Source organism: Apteryx mantelli, chromosome 4 (genome assembly GCF_036417845.1).
Source record: "Apteryx mantelli isolate bAptMan1 chromosome 4, bAptMan1.hap1, whole genome shotgun sequence".
In the NCBI taxonomy this organism is placed as follows: domain Eukaryota; kingdom Metazoa; phylum Chordata; class Aves; order Apterygiformes; family Apterygidae; genus Apteryx; species Apteryx mantelli.
The window spans coordinates 45,393,393-45,410,240 of record NC_089981.1 but is presented as its reverse complement, the minus strand read 5'-3'; the positions used below and the strand labels follow the sequence as shown (position 1 = coordinate 45,410,240).

Genomic DNA, 16,848 nt, shown 5'->3' with positions numbered 1-16,848 from the left:
AGGAAATAGCCAGCTGCAGTCAGTCTCCTCATAAATGATTGTATTGGATTTAAAGATTGCTCGACATCTCCAGAGTGCAGACTCCTGGGCCAAGTGGAGTCAGTAACCCAGCACCAGAGTGCACCTGCTTCTAGTTGGACACTCCCCTGTCCCATACAGGCTGTACAGTCCTCCTTACAGGCTCCCTGCTGCCCTCCTGTAAGGAGGAGAGTGGGACTTGGTGTTTCAGAACACAGGCATTGACCATAGCTCTAGATTTAACAAGCAAAATGAGTTGATTGTCACGTAGGTGATGTCGTATTGACTCTCCACAAAGCAAATACCTGAAAAACTCCCTCGCTGTTGTTCTCCTGCTTTTCCAGGATGGAAAAATCCACTGGAAAAAGCTTTGGAGCTTGTGCTTTGAGAGTATCTGGGGGACAGACCATTATTTCAAAGAAGAGAGTGCTGCTTCTCAGTGATGTGGCCCGTAGCATTTCCAGTGCTTAAAGAGTGGTTGGAAATGCCAGGGGCTGAGCAATATTGCCTGAGAGATGAAGATGCTCTGCCTGCCAGCTTCAAAGCCATTTCCTTGATGTGGCCACTGACAATCTCAGTAACATGCTTATTAGTGAGAATTAAGAACTGAAGCTACTGCTTCTTTAGACAGGAGGAGGAGGAGGCTTCTGGAACATGATAAATAAATCAGAAGCACTTTGACATCTTCAAAGGGCTTTTTCTCCTGGGGACCCTCTTAGCCCCAGTCTTTCTTCTTTGAGATAATTAATACAAGCTGCTCTGCATGCTTGATTTTGCCACAGTGAATAGAACTGGTCTGAGTGGCAGGGAAGGAAGCCTTTTGAAAGATCTTATAGCTCTTCTAGGTCAGCCTCCCACACAGCTCCCTGGAGCCTGTTCCACAAGACAGAGTAGTGTTTCCCCACCAGTGTCTCTAGACCATTGATGCTGCAGGAATTGGTCCATGGATTGCACTGGGCCCCATGTTCAAAGGTGCCCTGCTAGATGACTTGTACTTTGGCTATAATGAACTGGTAATCCTTCTCATGTGACTGGATATGCCAGATATTGACTGTATAGGGTCAGGAGGCCTGCTCCTGCTTAAAGCTGCTTGGTGGTCTATAAAAAAGATAGAGTTGGGAGGTGGTACCAAATTGTGAGTCCTTTAGCATCCTCTGAAGATTTTGTTCTTTCCTATCAAAGCTGAGTGTTTCCTTTTGTTTTCCTGTTTGAGCTCTCCTTGATCAGCTGAAGTTCCCCACTTCAGAGACTGACCTTTTCATCCTTATGTAGTAGCAATGACCAGAGTCACTGTGATTGTTGTAACTTTAATGAAAACTTTTGCCCTAACTTAGTTCTGAAATCCAGAGTTTTCTCCTGAAAGGAGAGGATGGACTTTGCTATCATCACTTCTACTTCATCTTTATGGCCTTTGGTTGATATGTTATATATTCATGTAGTGTGCTTCAAAATAGGGGTGCATATAGATGTACCTAGGGCTTAACAGAGAGAATGAAGACATTGCCTCTCATCTGAGAAGTTTTCAGTCTCCATGAAGTTTGATTTGAGCTGATAATATCTACAATGAGACTAATTTATTCATCAGGAATGAAGGATAGCACAGTCACGTGCGCAGCGTGTAGTTAGGAAGGTGATTGTTGGTGCAAAAGATATATCATGTTATTTCCTCTTTAATCAAGTGGAGTTTGTTTGACCTTAGATTGGGAGTTAATAACTACTGTCATTCCCAAGAATTTGAAAATAGCCCGTTTTGCTGAACTGTGTTATATACAGGAATGGCATAATTCTTCTGCTTACACCGGTTTCATACTATTGTAACTGTTTTGCTTTTAGGACAGTTCCTCTTTATATTGCCAGTTGAATCAGCCTTGCAATGTTTCGAACCTGTGTGTTTGTCAGTGTTCATGCCATTATGTCCACTGGGCTTTGAATACTTGACATACATCTTGCTGTATTCACACCACAGCTGAAGTGTGTGACAGCACTGACATTCAGGATCTCCTTCTGACTGCAAGTTCTCAAGCTGCTTTCGTTTGATATCAGGATGTCCACATCCACATTGATGCTTGTGTTCCCACTCCTCTGTGCTAATCTCTTCCACTGGGCCCAGTAGCTAGTAGTCCTCACTAGCACATAGCTCCCTAGCTGCACTTTCTCTAGAGCTGGAATTTCTGGTTGCAAACCAGTCTAGTTGCAGTTCTTGTGTAGCTGCTAAACTGTTTCTCTCATCTTATTCCTAGGATTGTGCTGATGGATGATGCTATGGATTGCCTGATGTCTTTTTCTGACTTCCTCTTTGCCTTCCAGATCCAATTCTACTACTCAGGTAAATGCTGGGAAGCTGCTGACTTCACTCACTGCTGTAACTTGTCCCATGGTACAGCCTCATAGCTTCCATATCCCTGCACTTTTTTGAAACTGATGATAAGGAGATGTTTTTTCACATACATATATGAATATATGTAAATAATGGAACCCACTGACACAAGATATCTCTGAAGTCAAGAGCTTAGTAGGCTTCATAAGGAGGTTCCAGATTGTTATGAATAACAAGATATCTGTAATTGTTACGGATTGTGCATGTATATATTTTAGAGAGCCTTGACTCATAAATCTCCAGCTTTATCTAGCGTATGTCAGCACCTAACAATTACTATTACTAGGAACAACTTTTTCCATAACTCCTTAATACAGAGCATTTGTCTTTGAAGTATTGGCTCCTGCTAGAGGCAGGATAAGAACAGCCCAGCACAAACCTTGCCCACTATTCTGTCCCCAACAAGGACCAGGAGCTGGTGCCTAGAGAGAAGGAGGAACTGGGCAAATGTACACAATACTTCCACCTAATGCTCTCCCAATCACTAGCTGTTTTCAGCTCAAAGAGTTTCTGAACTGAGTATAGTTTCCATGGATTAAGGAACCCTTAGTGGATTTCTCTACTGTGAACTTGTCCAGCCCTTCCTTGAAATCAAATAAACTTCTAACTTCCACAGCACTTATTGGCAGAGTTGCACAGATCTGCGGCCGGTCCCACAAAGAACCACTTCTCTTGTTCGATTTGATGGCCCCTAGTTGGAAGGGAAAGTCAACAGTTAATCCCTATCTACCCTCTTCATATCGTTTGTATTTTATCATATTCTACCCCTCCCAGTTGTTTGAATTTTAACTAGACGGAGTACTTCTTTTAAAATTCTTGACAGGAAAAGTACAAATCAAACAGTGTTAGCTTGTGGGTGTACATGTATATACACACGTATACATCTGTAAAAGTCCCCAGGTATTTTTAAACTAAAGTGCAAGAAAGAAGGGGAGAGAGATGAACATTAAGGTGCTTGTTCTGTATATGTAAATTGCTTTAAAAGAAGCTGGCCTGTTTGTCATAGCTCCCCGAAGATTTGGCTGAGGAAAGGCACCGTTTGATTCAGGCAGCAGCTTAACTGGGGAAGAAGAGGGAAGCATTTCCCCTGGAAAGTTGAATGAGCAGAGCTGGGCCTCCTCCCCCAACAGTAATGGCTGTTTAAGTCCTGTTAGAGATAGAAACAATCCCAAGCATCGGGAACTGCTGGGGTCTCACTTAACTAGTCTCCCTGCACAGTGCACTTCCCAAAGGCAACATAAGCTCATGGATTTCTGTCCACTCACACTGATAGCTCCCTCTGATGGATGTAGCCCACAGTTGGCCTCGATCAGGCAGCCAGGGCCAGATCTAGGATACTGGAAGCTGCTGGGTAGAAGCTGTGTTGAAGCATAATCTGTGGTTAGAAAGTAGACTTGGGTGGCTTGCTGATCTGATCCAACCTGTCAGTTCCCATCTTTCTAGCAGTTAGAGTCAGCCACTATCCCTAAGACAAACGTCTCTTTTTCTCAGTACTTCTCTGTATACACTTCCCCTGTAACTCCCCTGTACATATCCTAACATTATCCATGACAAGTCATCAAAGAAAAACAGTCCAGAATAGCGGGTTTGGGTTGGGCAGAACCAGGCTTGCAATACCCTAAGCTGGGGACAGAAAATATGTTTGGAAAGTTTTTCTCTGATATAACAACTATTTCCACTGAGCTACAGAACCTCAGCACAGCCTCAGGGCCCACAGACATCCTTCCTTTCCTCTCCACCCACCTCACGAACATCATCACACTTCCATTCACCTGGGACTTCTATGCCACTGGAGTCCACACAAATCCACCCTTGTGTACACATGCTCAAACATCCCAACCCAGTTCCTCTCACAAGGCACAGCGCACACACACAGCCTGTCATACGCTCTCCCACCAACCCACACACATGCAAACCACTCCAAGTGGAATCTAGATTTGTAAACTGCTGACCACATCCATAAACAAACTTGTTTAAAATTAGACTCTTGCAGTAAACAGTGGGTAGTGTGAGGAGCCTGGGGAAAGGCTTTCTGCCAACTCTAGCCCTGACCTGCCCTGGCCCTTCCTTTAGATCCCATGTTATATTTACTTTGGAGCAGCACAGAGACAAGCTGGGCTACAGCCTGGAGCCCTGACTAACTTGCTCCTTTTGTTCCTCTTTCAGTTCCATGTATTTTGTTCCTAACTTGGATGAGTTCTCAGTCAGTGGCAGTAGATGGAGAAGGAAGACTTTTGAGACTTTGCAGACTAGTTTTGTGCTTGACATTAGCTTTTACGCTCCACTCTTCTTTTATCCATGTGCTAGCTTCTGTTCACTTTAGAGGAAGCTCACCAGAGTTAGTGGTTTCTCATAATCATCCTGGTAGGAAAGCCAGCAACTTACATGGAAATGTTTGTAGCACATGTGCTTGCATAATATCTGATCTGAATTTATAGGACACCTTAGTGTTATGCTTATGTTCATTTCCTCTTGGCCTTATATACAACACAGAGTGGGGCATGACAGTTTAATCCCAGGTCTGGTAGGGCAGGAGTATGCTTCGCTGGTATTACAGTCTTAAGCTGTAAGTCACCTTCTTTTTTTTCAGAGTTCCTGGAAAGTGTGGCTGCCATTTATCAAGACCTATTGGCTGGTAAGAGTCCAAACACTGTGATTGTGCCAACATCATCCTCTGGGCAACATCGGCAGCGCCAACCCCCGAATGACTGCAGCCCACTTGATGGGGTAGAGACATCTCTCTTCTATCAGTGCCTAGAGTCCTTGTGTGACAGATCAAAATACAGGTATGAATGGGCCCCAAAACACAGGTTTGAAGTCTGTGCCTTTGTAGACTCTTTGTCAGGTTGGAGCTATGAAGAGGTACAGGACTTTGAACAAGCTGTGACTCCCATGTAGATCTCACTGGAGAAATATGAAGGAAGGGATCATAGCATAACAGCTGTAACTGGAAGAGAAAAATAATTTCATGGACTTAAGAAACACAGGGTTTTGAGCTAATTCTTGAGGTAAAAGGTTGATCTGGGGATCTGTTTTCCTTCTCACTTCTTCATTGGCACCTTCATCAAGGAGACGTTCATCTACCATCATGAGTTAACTAGAGGAGATAAACAAATGCAACTGCATACCTGGATTTTGAAGCATAGGAAAGGCACACTGGGGTGGATGGAGTCTGAAGTCTACACACCTGGATAAGATCACACTCCTAGTCTGTACTTGAGCCTCAAATGGAGCTGGTCTCCAGTCACAGAGCATGGCCACAAGACTAGCCTTAGTTCAGCAGGGGCAGAGCAATGCCATACCTTACCATTATAATTTTGACAGGTACGTTCTTCACAGATTCTTGCAGGTAGCAAGCAGATGCCCTGCTAGGTCATGGGCTGGATCCACAAAAAGACCCAAGACACAAGTCCCACCTGATTCCTGCTTTAGGTGCCTGAATCCAAGTTTGTGATCCACAGAACCATTGTTGAACTGCTGTAGACATCTAAGTCTGGAGATGCCAGGTTTTTTGGTTGTTTTAAATGACAAAAGCTCCGCATCCCCTGAGAGTTCATTGTGAGCACATCTGATGACAGGCCAGGCTCTACACAGCACTGTGGGGAGAGCCATTTCCCAGTCCTTCATCTAGTAGCTCAATCCTCAGCCAGGCTTTGATAACCACTTTTGCCTGAGGGATCACCAGCCCACACCCAGGTCTCCCAGGAGTGCTCCAGCCACTAGGCCATGGACTATTCAGAACTTTCATTTCCTCTTAATGAGGCATTTCCATTTTGAATTAACTCCTTTAAAGAGTATTAGATAAGAGCAAGAATCAGTATGATGATATTGCCTAGAAGTCAGGGCAAGAGGTAAGGGTGAGTGTAGAAGGGGGCATGTGAATTATAGTCCCTGCTTAACTATGATTTAAGATGTACTTAGTCTGTCATTGGAGAAGGTTTCCTGCCCCTTGGATAACTATCACTAATAAAAGAGTGATAACAACAACAGTGCCCTCATTAAGTTTTGTTGTCTTCTAAAGAAAGGACTTCCCACTTGATTTTTGGAAGAATATGCTAATAGTTGGGGTGCATATGCCTCTATGTGGATCCAGGTTTCTCTCTCTGTCCTTGGAATGGAGGAAGGTAAGACTGCTCTTAGGGACACACCCCAGTTCTAAAGTCTTGTTTAGCAAACTGGGAGCAGATACAAAGCTAAATAAGCATGCTGGTGGCTGTCAGTGTTATAAGAAGAGGTAAATGGGCTTATTTCTCCAGTTTGGGCTGGGTCTTGAAAAAAAGTTTATAATTTAAAAGACAAGATGATCTCTTTGTCCCTCTTTTCCTAGCTGTCCACCTTCTGCTCTTGTGAAGGAAATGCTGAGTAGTGCACAGAGGCTGACCTTCTCTGGATTCCTTATGGCACTTGCAAAACATCAGGGGATCAACAGAGCCTTAGGTAAGACTCCTGTGAGTGGTAGGGCTCTAGATTTTCAGTCATTCTGTGTTTCTGTGCCCTAGATTTTACATTGTCAGGAAGAGAGTGAGGGAAAGTTTTTCATCTTTTTGGTGATGGATGAAACTTCAAAGACATACTGCTGCACCTTAGTATCTGCTTGAATTTGTGGAGCTTCTTGAACAATAAAACAGATATGAAATACTGCCCTAAGATAGCAATATTTTAGCTCTTTAATAACTGATAGCACTTTAGCAGAGATATCCTTTTAACATGTTTGGCTATTAAAGTTGGACAGGGATGGTCAGGAGACAAGTAAGGTGGCTGACTGCTTTCAGAAACTTCTCTAGATAGTAACTGAATTGAAGTCTCATCCTGTGTTTTACCCCTTCATTCTCTCACAAATTTTAAGTGACCATTCTCATTGCCAACAAAAAAAAGGAGGCGGAAATGTGCACCTACGGCAAAAATCTCTGCTGCCTCCTTGGTTCAAAAAATCAAACTAAGCCCAGTCTTTCCCTGCTGTTCCTCATCATCCCCCAAGGCAGTTTGATCTTGCCAGTATATTAATCTATGGCCTACTGAAAATCTGGTGCTACCATAAAACACAAACTGCTACAAAATTCTGTACCAAACTCTGTGGAAACCAGAGGGAATACCAAGCGGCATCTCACTGTTCATTTCCATGCTGTGCTGGCCAATATTGTTCTAAAGCAGAGAAGTGAAGCATTGCATTGGCAAGGGACAGTATGTAATCCATACATATTTCAGACTCAGTTCCATGTTGCCCCCGTATGCCTTGCTTGTGCTCCTCCTCCTCTTCTTGCAGAGGGGAACAGAGATGGCTCTTTGCATTTGACAAGGTTGTATCCAGCTGGAATGTTTAATACATGGAGCATTACACTCAGCATTACACTCAGCTTCACTCATCTCCACCCAGCAAGTCACCTGGCCAATATAGGTAGACTTTCTGTCTCTCTTCTGCTTCAGGCCTGACTGTACCAGCCCCATATTTCAAAGACAAGCCACAATGAAAAGATGGTGTACCTTGCGTGAGGGCTTGTTCTTTGGCACATGTATGTGTCATAGTAGAGTAAAAGTGTCCCTTCCCTGGCTGAGCCCCTTCTTCCAGCAAACCATTTAAGTTGCTAGTGCTCCTCTAGGGCAGGGCTGCTTACCCAACAACACAGAGATTATATATCAAAGGTGCATGAATACAACTCTGCAATCCCCCTCTGCAAACACGCTTAAGAAGCAGTGTATTCACTGGGGAAGGTGATGCCTCGCTTGCACCAAAGTCTTTTTTTCCTTTGCCCTACGAAATCCACTTCCAATCAAGTGCAAAGAAAACAGATGGGCAGAAAAAAAAAACCTGCCCACAGCTTCCATTGTGCCATCTACAAAGTGTGCAGGTTTTCCTTTCCACTATCATGGGCTGTTCCCTGGCCCTCTGCCAACCTCCTGCCACGGCCTCTCACAGAGGAGGGGCAGCAGCCGCAAGTCTGACAGGTGCTAGCATCTTGGCAAGGAGAGGAAGATTTTTATCCTGGTGTCTTTTAATCTCTTCTGAAGGGTGATTTCAATAGTGTGCAGTCTACAGAGGATCGCAGGCTCCCGAAAGCCCTTCCTCAAGGGCAGTCTAAGGCAAAGGAGCGTTCAGTCAGGGTGCCTGCCTTCTCTCTGGTCTCTGCGGAGCCTCACAAAGCCAGCAGTCCCCCTATAGAGGAACAGAGGTGGGGATCAGAGCGACTCATTCTGGCTAGGGCAGCACTGATGAGTTTGTCAGGCAAATTGGAATCTGCAGCCTAGCTCCAGTGTCAATGTTGATTCATGAATTTTTTAAGTGTTATTTACTGACTCTCCCAACTAATGCATGTGCTCCAGAGACCTCACTGTACGTTCTGCAAATGCAGAAACAAGTTAAGCTTTAGCTGTGTATTGTTTTAATTGAGACCATGAGAGGAAGCAGGCTGGTGCACTTCACTGGACCCCCAACACTCTGTGTCGTAGTGTTGGGCTTTGCTGTTCATTTGCTGGATGGGAAGACCAGAACTGGAAGAAGTGGGGGAGTCAGTTTTCTGCAGTGGTTCTAGTTTATTAGGTACTCATGGCTACATTTTTGATGACCTCTGCCAGCCTGCCTGTGTGAGAGAGATGGCTCTCCAGCCCCTCCTTCAGGAGCAAGATACCAGGGCCAAAAAACAGATTTGTGTCCCCACATGGCAGAATAAAGCACTTTCCCAACCATACTGAGTCTGGCACCTAGGTCTCCTGAAAAACAAAAGCATTCTCCACCATGATTAACATGATGATTAACAAGTATATTTTTCCTGGTGTTGTGCAGTGGCACTATCCAGGCTGAGGTAAGCAATTGCTGTCATCTCTGTGCTGACTGATGAGACCCTCCCATGACCCCTGTGCAAGCTGGAGTTTGTTACAGAGTTAGGAAGGAGGTGTTTCCTAAGTCCTGAGCTGCCACTGCCACTGCCAGAGAATGGCAGTGATGATCAACCAGCTGTCTCAGGCCTGAAGTATACCCATGTCCTTCATCCTGCATAGGGTATCTGCCCTGGCAAATATGAAAAGGAGCATGCTGGCCTTATGCTGAGAAAGAAGGTACGTGATTAATGACCCAGCCTTTCTCTCACCCTGACAGTAAGCAACACTGGAGCATAGCCCACCCACACTTACTCCTGTTGACCTAATGTGCACCAGGGTCAGGCCTCACCTTCCTGAATTACAGTAGTCTTATATCCATGAAGTGTTTTGATTCCCAAGCTCAGTGCAATAGAAAGACAGGTGGCACAGAAATATATGTCTCCCTGGGTGAGTGTTTGCTCCCATTTTCCCAGATCTCTGCTGGACAAATTTGACATTTATTTGTAGGTAGTAGACTGTGCTCCAGGTGGTGGCACGCGCAACATACCTACTGCCCTGATAGGATCTGGGAGTGCTGGCCACATAGGGCAATTAGCAGGGGCCTGAAGTTGACACACCATCTCCCTGTGAGAGATGTCATGCAAAGACTGCCAAGGCTCGTCCATTCTTCGGACTATTACCCACTGCTGCTCTTCCATGTGGGCGCCAATGACACCAAGGGCAAACTGCAGACCATCAAGCAGGATTTCAGAGCTCTGGGGATGGTGGTCAAGGGTCTGGGAGCCCAGGTCATCTTCTCCTCAATCCTGCCAGTGAGGGGGAAAGATGAGAGGAGGAGGAGACGGACTTTCCAAGTTAACGACTGGCTGCGCCGCTGGTGTTGGCAACAGGGTTTTGGTTTCTACGACCATGGGACCCTGTTTGAAGATCGACAACTGATGGCGAGAGATGGGATCCACCTCACGAGGCGGGGCACGCGGGTCTTTGCCAACAGGTTGGCCAACCTGGTAAGGAGGGCTTTAAACTAGGAAAGATGGGGGAAGGGGAGAGTTATAGTGACAGGGTAGTTGGCAAAAGACTGCTCAAGTCAGGATGCCTCCAACAGGTGAATGCAGCCAGGGAAGTGCGCATGGGATGTGGCTATGGAGGACCCTCTTGTATCCCTCCTGGGAAACCTGCATGCTCGATCACCTCCCTGAAATGCCTGTACACCAATGCACGCAGCTTGGGGAACAAACAGGAAGAACTAGAGATGTGTGTGCGGTCGCAGGGCCATGATCTCATTGCCATTACAGAGACATGGTGGGATAGCTCGCATGACTGGAGTGCTGTCATGGATGGCTACGTACTTTTTAGGAAAGACAGGCCAGGAAAGCGAGGTGGTGGAGTTGCTCTTTATGTGAGAGAGCAACTGGAATGTATTGAGCTGTGCCTAGGGGTGGATGAAGAGCGAGTCGAGAGCTTATGGGTAAGGATCAAAGGGCAGGCTAGCATGGGTGACACTGTTGTGGGTGTTTACTACAGGCCACCTGATCAGGATGAGGAAGTGGATGAGGCCTTCTACAGACAGCTGGAAGTAGCCTCACGATCCCAGGCCCTGGTTCTCATGGGGGACTTCAACCACCCCGATATCTGCTGGAAAGACAACACAGCTAGGCACAAACAGTCCCGGAGGTTCCTGCAGAGCATTGGTGACAACTTCTTGACACAGGTGGTGGAGGAGCCAACAAGGAGAGGTGTGCTGCTGGACCTCGTACTAACAAACAAAGAAGGACTGGTGGAAGATGTGAAGGTTGGGGGCTGCCTTGGCTGCAGTGACCATGAGATGGTGGAGTTCAGGATCCTGCGAGGAGGCAGCAGGGCACCAAGTAGGATCGCAACCCTGGACTTCAGGAGAGCAAACTTTGGCCTCTTCAGGGACCTACTTGGAGGAATCCCATGGGTGAGGGCCCTGGAAGGAAGGAGTGTTCAAGAGAGTTGGTTAATATTCAAACATCACTTCCTCCAGGCTCAAGAGCGGTGCATCCCTATGAGTAGGAAGTCAAGCAAAGGAGGCAGGAGACCTGCATGGATGAGCAAGGAGCTCCTGGCAAAACTCAACCAGAAGAAGGAAGCATACAGAAAGTGGAAAGGGGGACAGGCCACTTGGGAGGAATATAGGAATGTTGTCAGAGTATGCAGGGATGCGACGAGGAAGGCTAAGGCCCGTTTGGAATTAAATCTGGCTAGAGATGTCAAGGACAACAAGAAGGGCTTCTTCAAATACATCAGCAGCAAGAGGAAGACTAGGGAAAATGTGGGCCCTTTGCTGAATGGGGTGGGTGCCCTGGTGACGAAGGATGCAGAGAAGGCAGAGTTACTGAATGCCTTCTTTGCTTCAGTCTTTACTGGTCAGGCCAGCCCTCAGGAGCCCCAGACCCTGGAGGCAAGAGAGAAAGTCTGGAGAGAGGAAGACTTTCCCTTGGTGGAGGAGGAGTGGGTTAGAGATCATTTAAGCAAACTTGACACCCACAAATCCATGGGCCCTGATGGGATGCACCCACGAGTGCTGAGGGAGCTGGCGGATGTTATTGCTAAGCCACTCTCCATCATCTTTGAAAGGTCATGGAGAACAGGAGAGGTGCCCGAGGACTGGAAGAAAGCCAATGTCACCCCAGTCTTCAAAAAGGGCAAGAAGGAGGACCCAGGGAACTACAGGCCAGTCAGCCTCACCTCCATCCCTGGAAAGGTGATGGAGCAGCTCATCCTGGAAGCCATCTCCACGCATGTGGAGGAAAAGAAGGTGATCAGGAGTAGTCAGCATGGCTTCACCAAGGGGAAATCATGCCTAACCAATCTGATAGCCTTCTATGATGGAATGACTGGCTGGGTAGATGAGGGGAGAGCAGTGGATGTTGTCTACCTAGACTTCAGCAAGGCTTTTGACACTGTCTCCCATAGCATCCTCATAGGGAAGCTCAGGAAGTGTGGGTTAGATGAGTGGACAGTGAGGTGGATTGAGACCTGGCTGAATGGCAGAGCTCAGAGGGTTGTGATCAGTGGTACAGAGTCTAGTTGGAGGCCTGTAGCTAGCGGTGTCCCCCAGGGGTCAGTCCTGGGTCCAGTCTTGTTCAACTTCTTCATCAATGACCTGGATGAAGGCACAGAGTGCACACTCAGCAAGTTTGCTGATGATACAAAACTGGGAGGAGTGGCCGATACGCCAGAGGGCTGTGCTGCCATTCAAAGAGACTTGGACAGGCTGGAGAGGTGGGCAGAGAGGAACCTCATGAAATTCAACAAAGGGAAGTGCAGGGTCCTGCACCTGGGGAGGAATAACCCCATGCAGCAGTACAGGTTGGGGGTTGACCTGCTGGAAAGCAGCTCTGCTGAGAAGGACCTGGGAGTGCTGGTGGACACTAAGTTAAGCATGAGCCAGCAGTGTGCCCTTGTGGCCAAGAAGGCCAATGGTATCCTGGGGTGCATCAGAAAGAGTGTTGCCAGCAGGTCGAGGGAAGTGATTCTCCCCCTCTACTCAGCCCTGGTGAGGCCACATCTGGAGTACTGCGTCCAGTTCTGGGCTCCCCAGTACAAGAGGGATGTGGCACTACTGGAGCAAGTCCAGCGAAGGGCCACAAAGATGATTAGGGGACTGGAGCATCTCTCTTATGAGGAAAAGCTGAGAGAGCTTGGCCTGTTTAGCTTGGAGAAGAGAAGGCTGAGAGGAGATCTTATCAATGTGTATAAGTATCTGAAGGGAGGGTGTCGAGAGGATGGGGCCAGACTCTTTTCAGTGGTGCCGAGCGACAGGACGCGAGGCAATGGGCACAAACTGAAACACAGACACTTCCATCTTAACATGAGGAAAAACTTTTTCACTGTGAGGGTGACAGAGCACTGGAACAGGTTGCCCCGAGAGGTGGTGGAGTCTCCTTCTCTGGAGATATTCAAAAGCCGCCTGGATGCAATCCTGTGCAATGTGCTCTAGGTGACCCTGGTGGAGCAGGGGGGTTGGACTAGATGATCTCCAGAGGTCCCTTCCAACCTCAGTGATTCTGTGATTCTGTGATTCTGTGACACTTCTACTGTGCACTTACTTTCTACTTACCTGTGTACTCAGTTGTTTTGTATAGTGAAAGGAAACTGCCAACCCTTTGGGCTCTTCAAATTCTCCAAGAGGTGAGACTACTGAGAGAGCCTCCCATTTAATCTAAGCTCAGCTGTGTCAGGGAAGAGCCTGCATGAAGAGCACAGAATCTGGTCCGTCATTCTGTCTGTCCATGACCCTCAATACTCAATGTCCAGTTCACTAACAGTCATGAGCAAGGGTCATCTCTGTCTTGCAGATCAGATTTTGGAGGCTGGAATGACTTGAGCACTTTTCTTTATGAAGACTGACCCTGAAAAGCCTAATACTGCTCTGATGATACTTTCCTTTCTGTTTTTTCCAGGGGCTCTGCCAGATAAAGGAGACTTGTTTCTAGACCCTGCCATGGATCAGGAACTTGAGAAATTGTAAGTGGAGTTGCCTAGAGTAGGAAGCAAAGTGACAGACTCAGGGTAGCTTGTTAGGGAAGGCTTAGTTATTGTCCCTGTTCCTCTGCTCAACCACAGAGAAGCAAGCAGAGCAGTGTGGACAGAGGACCTCCTTGGGGTGCTATGGTGCAGCTAACAAAAGCCTTGGGAAAGGCTTCAGAAACAGAGGGACAAAATCTGCCTCAAAGAGGGACCTACAGGCAGCAGGAGAGTCTAATGAACAGGGAGATTCTGTTTGGATGGGTGAAAACTAGGAGGGTTGGAAGATACAGGCTCAGCCCAGAAGAAAGATCTGTTGTAATGGGAAGAAAGATTCAGAGTCTGCCAGGTGCTACTGCAAGGTGTTCCCCCTCTTTGCATGAATATCGCTCTTTCTCTGTGTCAGTTGTGAAAGAATCGTCATCCCTGGTTCACTCCAAAACCGCTATGGTGAAAGCTGGAGATGGCAAGCCGGGCTGCCCAGCATTTCTCTTTTGTCTTTCAGGGTAGCTCAGGTTTCAGGGCTTTCCATCTCTGCTCCTGCCAGCTCCAGTGGGGATGCAGCTAATTTGCCTGCCCATAACTTGCCCAGGGTTAGCTCTCCCTGGAAGCCTCTCCACCATCGCCGAAAAATGGATGCTGAGAGTGAAGGCTCCAATGAAGAGACAGACTCCTCTGAAAACTGAAGGTTGTGAGGGTTGGCACCATTCCCACCGTGGGTTTCTCCAGCACTCCCTGGAGGAATAGCACCTCCTCCCAGACATGTGGTCTGATGATGGGTTCTGTCCACATCTTTGGTGCATGCACAGCTGTGCCAATCCCCACTGCTTGGTCCACCAGTCTCTTCCCAGGAAAAATGCTGTCATCCTCCTAGCTCCAAATTCGTGAATAGCTCCCCCGCAGAAGCCATTTACAGCTGCAGAGTTATGCTACCCTCTGCTGGCAAGTAAGACAAACCAGCAGATGCTAGGTCTGCCTCTACTTGGAAAATAGTAGGGGATTCTCTCACCAGGGTGCTCTCTCACACGGTTCAGCAGGTGCTGGAGCAGTGGGAATGCTAGCGCAGGCCGGTTGCCAGTGTTTTGTTGTGTAGCTGTGTTCAGACTTGGCCTAGACAACAGAGTGGTTAAATTGCCAGCGGCTGCTTTGCACTCATGCTCTATTACAATTATTCCCAGGAAAGCTGCACCTGCGTATGATCAAAGCTAGAGAAATTCCTGAAGTTCCTAGAAAAGAAGGGCTTAGGTAGTGCCCTGCCACCTGTCTCTACTTCCTCCTCCATGTGGCCAAGTAATGCTAAAGCAAATAGAGCAAATAAGCTAGATTTCAGTTAAGTAGTATGTGCTGGTGTCTGGCTCCTCCGCTCTACTGAGTTCCCTTCTGTGAGGCCTTCCTTGGACCCTCACTGCCTCAAACAGCATAATAAGTCAAAAAAAAAAAAAAAAAAAAAAGGCTTGCTTGGTGTAAGCAAGCTTTGGAGCTGTAGCTGAGGGGTTGGAGGAGAGAGACAGAAGGTGTTTAAATTGCTTGGCCCCAGGTGGTGGAGCCTGCAAACACAGAGTGTCTGGTGCGGTTTAGTAGGCACAAGGGGAGAAGGAAGCAGCAATCAAAAGAATCCCAGTTATTTTTTTTAATAAATGCTGGCATTGCTATATCATCACAGTGCAGCCCTTACAACTGCCAGAAGTACCTTCTCCTGGTGTCGACTCAGCAGTCCAGCCTCCGCAGCCCTGAACACTTTGGCTAGTGGAACTGCGCCCTGTGTCACAGCTTGTATGGGCTCATTATTCCCTGAGCTAATTCATTTTTCTTTCGATTCCTCGGGAGCCTCCTCGCTCCTCCCTTTCATAAACCCCTGCGCAGTCTGGGCTCCTGGGCATGGTTCACCAGCTGCTTAGAGTTGTCCTAAGCTAGAGGGGATTTAGTCCCGATGAAACTATTTTAAGATAATCTCATAAGTGCTGGTGAATCTGCGCCACTGCCCCAATCACAGAATTAGTGGGAGGTGTTATTTATTATAACTTATTTTATTTATTAACATGCCCTTTCGCTGCTCTTTCTGTCCCACCCATCTGTGAGCAACTGTAAGGACCAGCAATAAAGCACGCCACGCAAGGCACCCGCCGAGTCCGGGCTCCTCCGCGCCGCCGTGCCGCTGCCGGCCCTGGGGGCTGTTCCCGGGGCGGCGGCGCTAGAGGCCCCGCGTCCCGCCGCCGCCGCGCTCGCCCCGCCAGCAGCGTGGTGCCGGTGCCGCCGTCGCCGCATCCCCCCGCGCCTGCGCGCTGCACGGCGGCGGCGGCGGCTCACGCGCATGCGCAGATCGCGGCCGGCGCAGAGGCGCCTGGCGCCTCGCCGAGGAGCGGCGCAGGCGCGGCAGGGCGCCCCCCGGCGGCGGCGGTGGCGGGGCAGCGCGGCTGCCAGACACTCGCGTCCCGACACGAGAACAGCAGGGAACAGGGGCAGAAAAAAAAAAAAAAAAAAAAAAAAAAAAAATCAGCCTTCGCCCCCGCCCCCGCCCAAGGCTCAGCTGCCGTGAAACTAAAGGCCCCCAGCAGCTCCGGCTCCCACCGCACAAACCAGCCCCCAGAGGGAATCCTGACACGGCCCAAGCTGGGGGCAGGGTACGAGCCTGATGCAGATGCGGTGCAAGCCAGGTATGAGGTAGGGGCCCAGCCCTGGACAGGGTTTGCTGGCTACATGGCTCTGTAACATGGCTGAGCAATAAAACAAGCAGAAGCCCAATAGGTTTACAGTGCTTCCCCACCTAAAGCCCAGGCCTAAGTCTTGGTCTTTTCTGGCCCTGATGTGACCAGAAGTCAAAAAAACCCTTTGCTTTGTCTGGTTTGTTCTCCAGCATCTATCCATGCTGGTTTACAAGACAGTAAAAAGAATTATTCCATGCTACAAGGCAGACCTCGCAAATACAATGGAATCCTTCTTTTGCCATGCTCACTGGAATTCCTCCAGTTGAAAACAGCTTCTTACCAATGATGTTAACTGCTACAGCAGCCGGAATGGAAACAGGCAGTAGGAGCACTGAGCAGAACACAAGGCCGCAGTCATGTCCATGGGGACCAGGTAACACAGTGTCCAGAAAAATGTCATTCCTGTTCCCCTCTGCCACCTGGTGAGCTCAAGTACAGACC

General features: G+C 48.0%; 1 protein-coding gene across 1 annotated transcript in view; it reads left to right on the top strand.

Moving 5' to 3' along the window:
- Window positions 1–16,836, top strand: part of CSTPP1 (centriolar satellite-associated tubulin polyglutamylase complex regulator 1) — a 90,104-nt gene extending 73,268 nt beyond the window's left edge. The window contains exons 5-9 of the mRNA XM_067296384.1: window positions 2,259–2,344; window positions 4,986–5,181; window positions 6,723–6,832; window positions 13,639–13,702; window positions 14,208–16,836. Of these exons, the coding sequence (XP_067152485.1) occupies window positions 2,259–2,344; window positions 4,986–5,181; window positions 6,723–6,832; window positions 13,639–13,702; window positions 14,208–14,388 (637 nt within the window). The 3' untranslated portion in view covers window positions 14,389–16,836. The remainder of the gene's footprint in view (window positions 1–2,258; window positions 2,345–4,985; window positions 5,182–6,722; window positions 6,833–13,638; window positions 13,703–14,207) is intronic.
- Window positions 16,837–16,848: the final 12 nt, after the last annotated feature.